General features: G+C 46.3%; 1 protein-coding gene across 2 annotated transcripts in view; it reads left to right on the top strand.

Moving 5' to 3' along the window:
* Positions 1-864: 864 nt before the first annotated feature.
* The window catches only part of MED24 (mediator complex subunit 24), a 20,409-nt gene continuing 8,744 nt past the window's right edge, over positions 865-12,529 (top strand). Inside the window, exons 1-25 of one of the 2 annotated variants that reach the window (XM_061554944.1) lie at positions 865-1,177; positions 2,456-2,585; positions 2,739-2,821; positions 3,242-3,280; positions 3,630-3,703; positions 3,812-4,065; positions 4,396-4,510; positions 5,043-5,193; positions 5,442-5,555; positions 6,187-6,234; positions 6,351-6,433; positions 6,554-6,640; positions 6,770-6,881; positions 7,109-7,252; positions 7,457-7,502; positions 7,773-7,855; positions 7,971-8,146; positions 8,273-8,372; positions 8,775-8,950; positions 9,383-9,659; positions 10,210-10,391; positions 10,990-11,083; positions 11,328-11,427; positions 11,550-11,630; positions 12,306-12,451. In XM_061554944.1, coding sequence (XP_061410928.1) covers positions 2,456-2,585; positions 2,739-2,821; positions 3,242-3,280; positions 3,630-3,703; positions 3,812-4,065; positions 4,396-4,510; positions 5,043-5,193; positions 5,442-5,555; positions 6,187-6,234; positions 6,351-6,433; positions 6,554-6,640; positions 6,770-6,881; positions 7,109-7,252; positions 7,457-7,502; positions 7,773-7,855; positions 7,971-8,146; positions 8,273-8,372; positions 8,775-8,950; positions 9,383-9,659; positions 10,210-10,391; positions 10,990-11,083; positions 11,328-11,427; positions 11,550-11,630; positions 12,306-12,451 — 2,895 coding nt within the window. In that variant the 5' untranslated portion in view covers positions 865-1,177. The remainder of the gene's footprint in view (positions 1,178-2,455; positions 2,586-2,738; positions 2,822-3,241; positions 3,281-3,629; positions 3,704-3,811; positions 4,066-4,395; positions 4,511-5,042; positions 5,194-5,441; positions 5,556-6,186; positions 6,235-6,350; positions 6,434-6,553; positions 6,641-6,769; positions 6,882-7,108; positions 7,253-7,456; positions 7,503-7,772; positions 7,856-7,970; positions 8,147-8,272; positions 8,373-8,774; positions 8,951-9,382; positions 9,660-10,209; positions 10,392-10,989; positions 11,084-11,327; positions 11,428-11,549; positions 11,631-12,305; positions 12,452-12,529) is intronic. The other variant, XM_061554946.1, reaches the window with a different exon arrangement.

Raw genomic sequence — 12,529 nt, 5'->3', positions numbered from 1 at the left:
GTGTGGGTAGGGGGTTGTGGTGGGGATGGGGGTGGGCTGGGGTGTGTGTGTGGGGGGGTGTAGGGGGTTGTGGTGGGGGTGGGCTGGGGTCTGTGTGTGTGGGGGGGGGTAGGGGGTTGTGGTGGGGGTGGGCTGGGGTCTGTGTGTGTGGGGGGGGGTAGGGGGTTGTGGTGGGGGTGGGCTGGGGTCTGTGTGTGTGGGGGGGGGTAGGGGGTTGTGGTGGGGGTGGGCTGGGGGTGTGTGTGGGGGGGGTGTAGGGGGTTGTGGTGGGGGTGGGCTGGGGGAGTGGGGGCCGAGGGGGTGTGGGGGGGGCTGGGGGAGTGGGGGGGGCTGGGCGTTTGGGGGTTGTGTGGGGGGCTAGAGGGGTGTAGGGGGGTGTGTGGGGGCCGAGGGGTGTGTTGGGGGCTAGAGGTGTGGGTAGGGGGTTGTGGTGGGGATGGGGGTGGGCTGGGGTGTGTGTGTGGGGGGGTGTAGGGGGTTGTGGTGGGGGTGGGCTGGGGTGTGTGTGTGGGGGGGTGTAGGGGGTTGTGGTGGGGGTGGGCTGGGGTCTGTGTGTGTGGGGGGGGGGGTAGGGGGTTGTGGTGGGGGTGGGCTGGGGTCTGTGTGTGTGGGGGGGTAGGGGGTTGTGGTGGGGGTGGGCTGGGGTCTGTGTGTGTGGGGGGGGGGGGTAGGGGGTTGTGGTGGGGGTGGGCTGGGGTCTGTGTGTGTGGGGGGGGGGGGGTTGTGGTGGGGGTGGGCTGGGGGTGTGTGTGGGGGGGGTAGGGGGTTGTGGTGGGGGTGGGCTGGGGGTGTGTGTGGGGGGGGGGTGTAGGGGGTTGTGGTGGGGGTGGGCTGGGTGTGGGGGGGGTATCCGCAGCAGTCTGCGCGGGACGTTGCCCCTTTAAAGGCTCCGGGACGCTGTCGCCATCTTCCGCGGGCCTTGTGCGAGGTGCCGGGAGCAGTCGCCTCAGCCCCGCTGCCTTGCTCGCCTATCGCCCTCGTCAGCACTTCGCTCTCGTTGAAGCGAGCGCGAGTAGTCCGACAACCGTGTCGTGTTTGTTTCGTATGATTTCGAGTGTGATTTAAAGAGAAATCCTCCTCCCTCGGGACCACGGCCTGACCGGCCTGCCCCAGCCCCGATCCCGCCGGCTTAGGCGCATCGTTTCCGGCGGCGTGGCTAGGAAAGGCGTAGGCGTCGGTGGGTTCTACACTTTACAGACACAATTCTAGACATAGTTTGCGTTTAATTCGTCATTGGAATCATGAACTGTGATCAGTCCACTGCTGGATGAAGCCCTCGCTCCCGGCAGTCCATCGCCAACCCTCACGGTTCTGCGATGTTAACAAGGAACCACTTTTAGCAAATGATTTGCTGGTGTCGCTCCATCTTCGCTGTTGAATGTCCGCAACATATGAGCACTGTAACGCGCCTAATTGTGGAAGTCCTTTTTTTTATTTATATTACAATTGTAATGGGGGTCCGATTCGCACACGTATGTTGTGTTTTGATTTCGGAAAGATTTGTGGACTTGGAACGTTTAATTGTAGGTGGCTTTGGTGAAGTATGTGAACAGGCGCTCTGATGCAAAGTTTCGCCGCTAATTTGTGAACCGGTCTGCAAATAAATATTGTTGTAGTGAGGACTTTTGAAGGCACTTAATGCAATCCAACTACGTACATACAGTTGTGTTTTTTAACGTTAACACTGCCGTGAATTTATCCATAAAATCGTTAGTTTTGAGACTTGTTCGGAGTGCCCTGCCAGCTGGTGTCAATGTGTCATGTCTCTCAAATGTGTGGCCAATTCCGTTGTTATGAGAGCGACTTTGTTGCCATGTCAGTGTGTTAAAGCCACGCAATTAATAACCAGGGGAAACTTGTGGTGTGAGCGTGAGCTTTCCTGGTATCTTGACTGGGGTTGCGTTACTTTGTAGGACAGCCTAAACCTGAAGCGTATGCCATAAACCACGTATTAAACGACTTGCCAGTATTAAAGCGAAGCTGAAAACATTGAGATACAAAACCTATAAATATAAACCTCAGCTGTATACGAGTCCATTTGCTTTTGCATGTGTAACCAAGTTAACGGTTGAGCAGTGACGGATTGGTTTCCACACTACTCGGAACTCGGTCACCTGGATTTGATTTCCGGCCAGAGCTAATACCAGTGGCGAGTGATATTCGAACTGATTCTGGACCCCACCTTCATGAACCTACACTGACCAGCGTGCTGAAGTATGGTCAAACAATCCCCCCACACTCAAACAGTGTGTGGATGCCTTCATGCAGTTGTGGGTTAGAAAAGGACTGTGCAAGAAGTCATTACGATTTAATCGTCTCTCTTTAAGGGGATACCTGAAATAGAAAAATGTATGAATGAAAACATGCCGACATTCGTTTGTATGCATGTATGTTGAACTTCTTTAGCACCGCACGTTGCCCACCGTGCTAATCGGAGGTTTAATCTGTGTTCCAGATGAAGGGGGTCAGCCTTAGGCAGGCCATCCTCCAGGCCTGGAGGGAACGCTGGCCTGACTATCAGTGGGCCATCAACCTCAAGAAGCTCTTTCCCAGGACCACTTCCTGGGATGTGCAGGGCTTGGCAGGTAAGATTTGCTTGAGAGGTCGTTGATAACTTTTAGGGTCATGTGCATACCATGCAGTGTTAAATGCATTTGACAATACCAGAGATGGTCATGAAAAATGTAATTCATGATGTTGGTGATTTAGTTGGATAATCTGTTACATTTTTTTCTTAGATCATCTTTTGGAGCAGGCTATGGTTGGCCCAGCTCCGAATGCGCTTATTTTCTCATATCTAAAGTATGCCATCAACTCACAGGTACCTGCCTTAACCTACAAATTTATGTACAGTAAAACCTTGGATTGAGAGCATAATTCGTTCCGGAAACGTGTTTGTAATCCAAAGCACTCGTATATCAAAGCACTCGTATATCGGTTGTGATCACGTGACGATCGGCAGACAAAGCGTATACACGTACTACTCGAATTGCAAGACCTCGCTCGTTTATCAAATTAATATTTATTTTAACATGTTGCTCGTCTTGCAAAACACTCGCAGACCAATTTACTCGCAATCCAAGGTTTTACTGTATTTACACTCATTGTGTATTTCTCGCACCATCTGCATAAATAATTGATATACAACAGTGAATGCAATTTTGCGTAATACATTTCCTGACTTTGAAATAATTGTGTTCCACATAGTAATTGTCAAATTTAAAATCTTTATTGCCTCTAGATGGTGTCATATTCAAGCATTCTTCTTGCCATCACAAAGGTAAAACTGATGTTTAATTTTGTATTCATAATTTGCTACTACGTATACTAGCATATTTTGGACCATGAATATACATTGGTTCTTAATATTAAATGTTATGTCATTGTGACCTTTTAAAAACTTTATTTGGTGTCACCCATGTCACTTGCAAATTAGACTAATCCTTGTCTCTTGAGTTCATATCTGGTTAACAAAATTACCTGAAACTGTAGTCACTTTAAAAGAACATTATTTTACGATCTGAAATGTTATAAGAGTTATTTAAATATTATTGTTGCAGAAAATATGTTCGGTTTTAATTGATTTAGGGGCATATTTGGTAATAAAACAATGTTTGTTTTCATTTAAGTTTGAAGACACTTCCAAGGAGCTCTGCATGAAGACCCTGCTGGATCTCATTAACAACATTTGCCCAAAATTGAGGTGGGTAATCCATAATAATCGCCTACAATGTAAAAAAAACAACATTGAATAATTCCCTGTTTACTGACAGGTCTGTAGCTCACATTGATGTCTTCTCTTCATGCACAGCTGTCATGGAAAGGCAGAGGAGTGCATGGGTCTGTGCCGTGCCCTGCTCAGCTGCCTACTGTGGCTGCTGCAGTGTCTGTCGCACTGCTTGGAGAGGCTCAGAGCCAACGCCGCCAACTCTGCCAATCCCGGTGGGGCCGGCTCGAGCGCCGGCGTCGACAATCTGCTGGGCCCCATCGCCGGGGCACTGGAGAAGCTGCTGGGCACCACAAAGAACCGTGCCCTTCTGCACATCGCACGTCTAGAGGAGCAGAGTATGTGCACGCCACCTTATATTAAAATCAGTGGGCACGTTGATGCATGTTTAAGCCACAATGACAATTTGTTTATCGAAACTTGAGAATTTAAATTGCTGACAATTTCAATATATTACCGGACATCCCCAGCACCTTTTATGAATATCTGTGCCAAGGTGTTTTACAAATGTATGTTTGTTTTTCAATTCTGTATTTTGAAGTGTGCTTGTTATTATCAGGTTGTCTGTGCAGTGTTGCCAATGCAAAGTGTTGTTGCACTATTATAGCCTGTGGATGTAGCCAATGTGGTTGTACAGGCCCTTGATTGTTGGTGTGATTGGCACGCAGGCATCTGGTCGGTGGTGGAGCAGACCGCGTGGAAGGTTCCCGAGTGCTTGATTGGCGTCAACATCCAGGATGAAGTCCGTACCCACCTGGAGGACAGCATCCTCATCATAAAAGGGTAAAACTAGGGCGTGGCAGACAATCCTGAATATTGGATTAAACTATTTAAGTCAACTGAAGATAGCTTGCCTCTGTTCCTGACTACCCAGATTTTTATTTTAGAATTATATCTTGCCAGTATTAGTTTCCGACATGACGTTGCTTACTTATGACCATATCACCTGGAATGGTCTGATCTCGTCAGATTTCGAAAGCCGGGATAGTGCTTGGATGGGTGACCACTATGCATGCTGGGTTGTCATGGATCTACAGGGCTATGATACATAGGTTTTTGAGGATAGTGCAGTAAAATCCACTGTCGCACTACTTGCATGTTTTCCGCCTTCACCAAATCGCACTCAGCAGCGCGTTAGAGTATGGTCAAACAATCCCCATGGCTGACATGGCATGGGGAGGCCCTCATACAGCAGTGGATTAACAACAGGTTGTGATTCTTAAAAAAAACCACCATTACCTTTGCTGGTTATTACATTCTCAGATAGATTTTACCTGGGTGCATTCGTGACTGATCGTGTTTATTGCTTTTGCAGAATTCCTTCGCTGTTGACCATACACGAAGAGCATTCCTACAAAACAGAATACCCCACGGTCCACGCTCTGGTCACACTAGAGGGAACCATGAACCTCACTGCTGACGGCCAACCGCTCATGGAGCACTTACTGCTTGTCAAGAAGATGCAGGTATCAATTGACGCTGTATTATACATTCGAGTTGACTTCAATTGTACTTGTTTTGCACCGTACGTAGCTAACCGTGCTAATCGGTGTGAGATGTGTTGTGAATTTCTGATGTTTTACAACATGCTGCACCAGCTGCTTTCCACACCAAAGCATTGAAGCATTGCTTGTTGACTCATCAGTGCGTAGTTCTGCACGACTTGTCTGCTGTTATCCTTTGCTGACTGTGTTTACTCTTTGCTCTATGCCAGCGGATACCCATGCAGTACCTTTTGCTGGAGGTGTGGAAGGCCTGCATGGTGGGGCTCATAGAGGCTCAGGAGGGAATCGAGGAGCTAAAGTGGACGGCATTCACCTTCCTCAAGGTTTCATTGTTTACTAAACGTTTTCTGGATTTGGATTTGAATCTGGATCCAGACTGATGCGCAAGTTAACATAGGCCTCATTGGTTAACTCGCCATCAATTGAAACTTCCCTGTGTCTCTCCCTATCTTTTTTGTCTTGATCTCTCTTCGTTAAGTATCTTCTTGTCCCTCACACCCTTTCTCTACGTATGTCTCTTATCTCTCCCTCACTGTGATCGGAGTTGTTGCATAGTAGCTACTGTTCCTTTGCATGTTCCTGCCCTCCCTTCCCCCCCCCCACCCACACTGCAGGCCTTGGTGGTCAAGTGACTGTAAAAATAATATTCGGCGTTTTTTCCGAATATACAAATAAAACTGTCGGTATTTGACCAAATTTGAAGGCAAAGCAGATATTAGATGCATCCCTGCCTTTGAGTGTGCAAATTAGTTTTTGTCATGCACATTTAAAACTTACTTAAAAATGATATCGGCCATGTTCTATTCACCGCTGGATGAAGTCCTCCCCATGTCATCACCATTCTTCATGGTCCAGTGATGCCGCAATCCATCTCACTCCTGTGCATGCGTTAATCCCATCACTCCATATCTGATGATTTAATGTCAAATTATTATGTATTATTTTTATTTCCAGATTCCACAAGTGCTGCTTAAATTAAAGAAATGCTATAATGGAGAAAAGGTAATCGTGTGATTGTGAAACCCACATTCCTTACATTAATGTTTATCTTTCTAAATTCCTCTGGTGTGTGAAAAGCTAGCAGTGACGGATATTAAAATGCTGACTTTTATCCACAGGACTTTTGCGAGGAACTCAACCTTGCCTTTGAGCATTTGGTGAAACTAACCCCACTGCTGGACAAAGCAGACCACAGATGCAAGTATGTACTTCACAGAATCCCTCATTGTAACAAAACCATGAAAAATTATTCAATGACTTGCATCGTATTTTCTAATTGTCCCAATTGCTTGTGCCTTAATTATCCTTGTATGTACTTTAGCTGTGACTGCCTGCAGCTGATACTGCAAGAGTGCAACAAACTGGAACTCCTTTCTGACATTCACATGAAGAAATTGATTGGAGTCAGGTACATGAATATAAAACAATTTATAAATGAAGCAATATTTTTTAATGTATTACATCGTAAAATATTTGTTTACAGAGGGAGAATACAAGGTAACGTGTGTGTAAGCATAGGTGGCATTTGTGTGTACAGAACTACAGATCGCGAACAAGTACCTCAGTCCAAATCTCCGGAGAACTCCAACGTGCAGCCCAACCCAGGACTCATCCTCCGAGCTGAGCCCACCGTCACCAACATCCTTAAAGTGAGAACGAGCGGCTTTCTAGGAGCCACAGACCATCACTATTCTACGCGTTGCTTAATTTCACCTTTTATATAAACCTTTGTCATGCTTTTAAATATTCCATCTAATGTAACACATTTTATCCCACCACATTTCTTCCGAATAAATTGTATCTTGGTTCAGCAACATGACAGCTTTGTCACAATTACACGTGTTTGTAAATAGGTGTCGCGTACCTTCTTTCACAGACCATGGACGCAGACCACTCCAAGTCTCCTGAAGGCTTGCTGGGAGTGCTGGGTCACATGCTGTCAGGCAAGAGCCTAGACCTGCTGCTGGCCGCAGCTGCTGCCACTGGCAAGCTCAAGTCATTTGCGCGCAAGTTTATCAAGTATGGCACTTATCTGCACAGAAACGGCTCACTCTAGTAAATGTTTTTTTCATTAGTGGCTTTTCACTGTCGTGCACCTAGTTTGGTGTGTTTTATGTTCATATGTATGACTTTACACCCGGAATTTAAACGACGATCCCCAAAGGACTGGTTTGACATTTATACCATGGCTTATTTGTATTTTTGTTTTCTTCCGCACTTTTGGCTGCATAGGCTGAACGAGTTTGCCAAGCACATGAGTGGAGAAGGAAGTAAGTTGAGACGTCATCATATGCACCAACATACGTGTTGGAGTATGCACCCGAGAATATTCTGGAATAATGATGCGCTAAATAAACTCCCAAGTCAAGGATACTGAGGCTAACCTGCTAATGAAAATTTCCCGGTATATCTGACTTCCAGAAGATAATGTACGCTATACTCGTGCTTTAGTAAATGAAGCATATTATTTATGTGTTATAGATTAAGTTGCGTACGTGTGGCTAATGTGCTAATTGTAAGCTGTTGTGTGCCTTTCAAAGCCAAGGCCTCTCAGGTCCGAGCGTTACTCTTCGACATCTCGTTCCTGATGCTGTGCCACGTTACTCAGATCTATGGCTCAGAGGTAAGCCAACATATACAGCCTGGAATACCACAACCTCACACTGTGTATAGCAATGCAGCACAAGAAGTCTGGCACTGAATGTGCATGCTGAGTGCCGGATGTGGTCATTTTGCAGGTGATCACGTCAGACCCATCGGCGGGAGGTGAGCTAACTTTCTTCGAGTCGTGGATGCAGCTGTGCATGCCAGAAGAAGGCAAGAGCCTGAACCCAGAGCATGGGCTCCGCATTGATCCTAGCAAAGTGGAGGCACTCATCAATCACCTCAACTCTTCAGGCGAGATGAAGCTAGTGTGAGTAGTGCGCTTTATATCAGGACTGTATTGAAGCGTGGACTGATTGACCTGTGTTTAGCCTGCTCCAGGTTTCGTCGGGTGATATCACTTGATTATTTATTCTGAGTCTGTGTCTTTCGGCAGGCAAGTGAAGTGGCACGAGGTGTGTGCCAGCCTGCCGGGGGTTGTGAATGAGGTCCTGAATGCCTGGGAGCATGGACTGCTCACCATGGAGAATGTCCAGGTATTGCCAATGTCCAGGTATTGCTTTGTTTTGTGTTAAAACGTTATTTGTCAAGTTCTGTTTACACATTGGCATAATTGTTTGCATGTTTGTAATTACAACATAATAATGTTTACCAAAAATGATTTTACCATGAAGAAGGCCCATTAACTGAAACATCACCTGTTATATTTGTGTGTAGGTTATTTTAGCACCGCAGCTAATTCTGTATCAAGATCGTTTTTTTTACTAATGTACCAAATAAGAAATGTTCACATTGCTGTTTGTTTAGCTTAAAGCTATCATACCTGTGGCTTTTTAAATCAGTTTCTTTGGTTGTATTACCTTTGGAAATGCTAATTATGGTTCTAAATTCTAGATATGGAAGAGTTGGGTATTTTTTCTGCCTCCCCCACCCCCCAGAAAATCACTGACAACCTGAAGGGTAAAATGTGCAGCATGGCCGTGTGCTCGGTGGCGTGGCTCGTGACTCACATCCGGCTCCTGGGGCTGGAGGAGCGGGAGAAGCCACTGCAGCTCATCCAGCTGCTTGTATCGCCCATCCAGGGAGAGAGCACCCTGCAATTCTATTCGGAGAGGTGAGACGCGCACACCTACAACAACACTAGACGCTGCTCGCCACTCAGTGGCAGTGGCATCACTATGACATATTGTGCCAAACTCGGTGCACTCTGCGGCCACGTGAAGTGCCAAACGTTCTCTAGCAAGAGGTCACAGGACGGAACGAGGTCTGTTATGAGGTTAACTGCTTGAGATGGTGGCAGATGTACTATCTGCACTCCCCACTGTCCTATCTTGTCGTGCTTCAACTGACTGGTGCTGTGCTCATTATCCAGAGTGTCATTCCTTCGTTTTTCCTCTGTTCGCTACCACTTAGTAGTTAACTATTTAACTATTGCACTAACATCAGCTGTTTAGGTCGTTTTAAGATTTGGAATTGTTCACGTGTCTGCCTAGCTTCATCTAAAGCTGCTCCCCCGCCCCACCTCCACCCTGCCTTGTGCCCGCAGGGTGATCATCATGAGCTCCATCCTGGAGAGGATGTGCGCCGACGTGCTGCAGCAGACCGGCATGACGGTGCGCTTCCCCGGCGGGGCCCCCAGCGAAGGATCTCCGGCACCGGTGACGCGGGAGCTGCTGCCCGGGGCGCGGCCCGTTCGCGAGCTGCTCTCGTCCACGTTCTCGGCCTCCATGGCGCGAGGGCTGCTGCACACGCGCGCCCTGCATGCGCTGGAGGCCAGCCTGCACATGGGCGGCCTGCACTGGTTCACCAACAACCTCGTCAAGGTGGGAGCCCAACGGGGGGCCGCTTTTGGGAATGTGTTTTTCTTTTGTCTTGTTTTAGTTGTGCTTTAGAGAATGTGAAACATTCTAAAGGTCAGGGGTTGTATTTACATTACATTGATGTTTCTGTCCATTACACATTGTTGACAGTAATCACCACACAATTTCAGATTCATATAATTGAAACTACAGTGCAAATAAAACTATGATGTTACTGAAGGCCTGCCAATGTAGATCCAAAGATGCCTGTGTTTTTTTAAAGGTATTAGAAATGGTTTAATCTGCATGTATCGGCTCACAAAACGTTTCCCATACTTTTCAATGTTGTCTCTACATCTCTATTTCTGGCATCCTGTTCCTTTTCCAAAATTGTAGTGTCCAGTTTGTTGTGGATATGGTCCAACAGTCATCAGTTACTCTTTCCACTCGGCTTTCCCATTTCCATTTGAGTATTTTCGCTGTAATAAATGCATCAATTACATAATTGTTTTAAAATATTAAGGCTTGCTAATTGGGGTGCACACAACTCACCGTGGCCTCTCACAATGCACAGGAGCTGCTGCAGGAGACTCGCAAGGAGAGTGCGGAGACAGCGGTTGAGCTCCTGTACAGCATCTTCTCACTGGACATGCACCAGCTAACGCTCTCGCTCCTTGGCCATGTCCTGCCACCCCTGCTCACCAGCCCCGCCAAGTGGCCATTACTCACCGACCCACCAGGCCGGGCTCTTGCCAGGTTTGCCTGCTTGCAGACGTCCACGACACTCATGCCATAACCACTCATTTGTCCACTTGTGTTGCCGCCTCTTAACAATTGTCATTCATTTTTCGATTTCAAGCTTTCGTGACTGCAGGGATTCATATTCTTGGTTCTTTCGGTAAAGTCACGTAGAAGGAAAATAATAAAAATAAAACATAATATAATAAAATTCTCACGTTTCGGCCACAACGCAAGCAGCCGTCCTCAGGTCTCATTAAGAGACGCTGTCTTTCCGACAGCTCTGTTTCTTCACCTGAGGACGGCTGCTTGCGTTGTGGCCGAAACGTCATGAGAATTTTATTATGTTATGTTTTATTTTTATTATTTTATTTTTTCCCTTCTACATGACTTTACCGAAAGAACCAAGAATATAATTGTCATTCATGTTCGAAATGTAATTTTTTGCCATCAAATACTTCACTTCCTCAAGTGTATGAAGCTTGTTGATTTATTGCTCTTTCTGCATTTTTGGTAGTTACCTGTTGCTTAACCAGTGGTCGTTGTTTTGGTGTTCGGTTTAATGGTTGGGAGTGCGGTGAGCATTCAGCTAACAGCCTACTGTGTGACTTGGCAGGCTGGCAGTCTGGTGTGCCATAACCTCATACTCCGTGTACAACCGCAGTCAGACGTCTGCTCGCTACAGAAAGAGACCCCGGGAGGACATCGAGGTAAAGTACTGCCCTATATGAGCAGTCTTATACGAACGTTTTTTTTCAATCATTCCACAGTATACTTAACGATTCTTAAAGAGTGGTATTTTAATCCACAAATGGCTGAGTTTTTCTTAATCTGTGTAATTGTACTTGTTAATTTGATACTGTTTGGCTGCGAGTCCTAGAGTTCAAAGCCACTGCCATAAGTATTTTTGGATTAAATAATTTATATGAAGTTGCATTTTGACATTTTCAACAGGATTATGTCAGCCTCTTCCCGTTGGATGACACTCAGCCGTCCAAACTCCTGAGGCTGCTGAGCTCGAATGAGGAAGACCCCAGCATTTTGTCCAGCCCAGGTTGCCTACGATGCACTGCCCTACTATGCACTGCCTTATTGAGATCAGCTGTATTATATATTTTATTGCAGTAGACTTGTGGTTATCCTCATAGTTGTGCTTGTCTGCATTCTATCCTAAAGGTGACCGATCCATGAGTAGTTCTCTCTCAGCTGCTCAGCTCCACAACATCAACATGAAGGAGCCTCTGAACCGTGTGCTGGGTGAGTGAGGCCAAAGTGATGCTTAGGGTAAAACAATAATGGGACGAATTAATCTTGCATCCTTTTGTAATGCTTCAAGTCCAAAAATATTTAAGATTTGCTACTCCGACAACTCTGTGGCCCACAAATGGTACCATTTTCAATTCCATAATGGCTTCCACACATATGATAAGCTGACATTCTTGAGAGCGGCCATTATTTATAACGTATGTTTTGTGGTGGTCAACATGTCATCGCAGCCAATGCCATCAGTTCCTTCTGCGAGATTTTATAGTTAAAAATTACCTCCAATGAGTCCTTACAGCATCCAACCATCTGGATTTGAGTTTCAGTGTGTACAGTAAAAGTTCAAATGTTCAGCCTTTTTCTCAATCGATTGGTGGGTGAAGGCCTCCCCCCCCCCCCCATACTGTCTCAGTGATGGGAGTTTGTTGACCTTCACATTGGTTGAATTGGGGGAAACAAGACTGGTTCAGATATCATATGCCACTGATATGAGTCGTGCCCAGGAACCGAACTTGGGTTGCCGAATCAATAGCGCAATGCACCAGCACATTGTGTAGGCTGCATCTGTTATCATTCATTATGTTGGACAACATTCAGCTTGTGCTTCATTCATTACCACTTAAACGAACAATAATTCTCACAGCAATCTTTTTTGTCTCGTTTTTACAGCGAACCTATTTCTGCTCTTTTCGTGGAGCCTCACATCCAAGGTGGCTGGACCTCAGACTCAGTTTGTGCAGTGGTTCGTGGAAGAATGTGTGCAGTGCGAGCAGGGCAGTTGTACCAGCATCCTCCACTTCATGCCTTTCACCATGGTTAGTTCCCCACACAGATTTAAGACAGTTGTTAGGTCATTCTGTAAGATGGTACGTACAATTACACAGTATGCGATC

The sequence above is a fragment of the Lethenteron reissneri genome, chromosome 20 (assembly GCF_015708825.2).
Source record: "Lethenteron reissneri isolate LAM-NWPU_2019-01 chromosome 20, ASM1570882v1, whole genome shotgun sequence".
NCBI lineage: Eukaryota > Metazoa > Chordata > Hyperoartia > Petromyzontiformes > Petromyzontidae > Lethenteron > Lethenteron reissneri.
The sequence above is the reverse complement of the archived record's forward strand: the minus strand, read 5'-3'. Positions and strand labels throughout refer to the sequence as shown.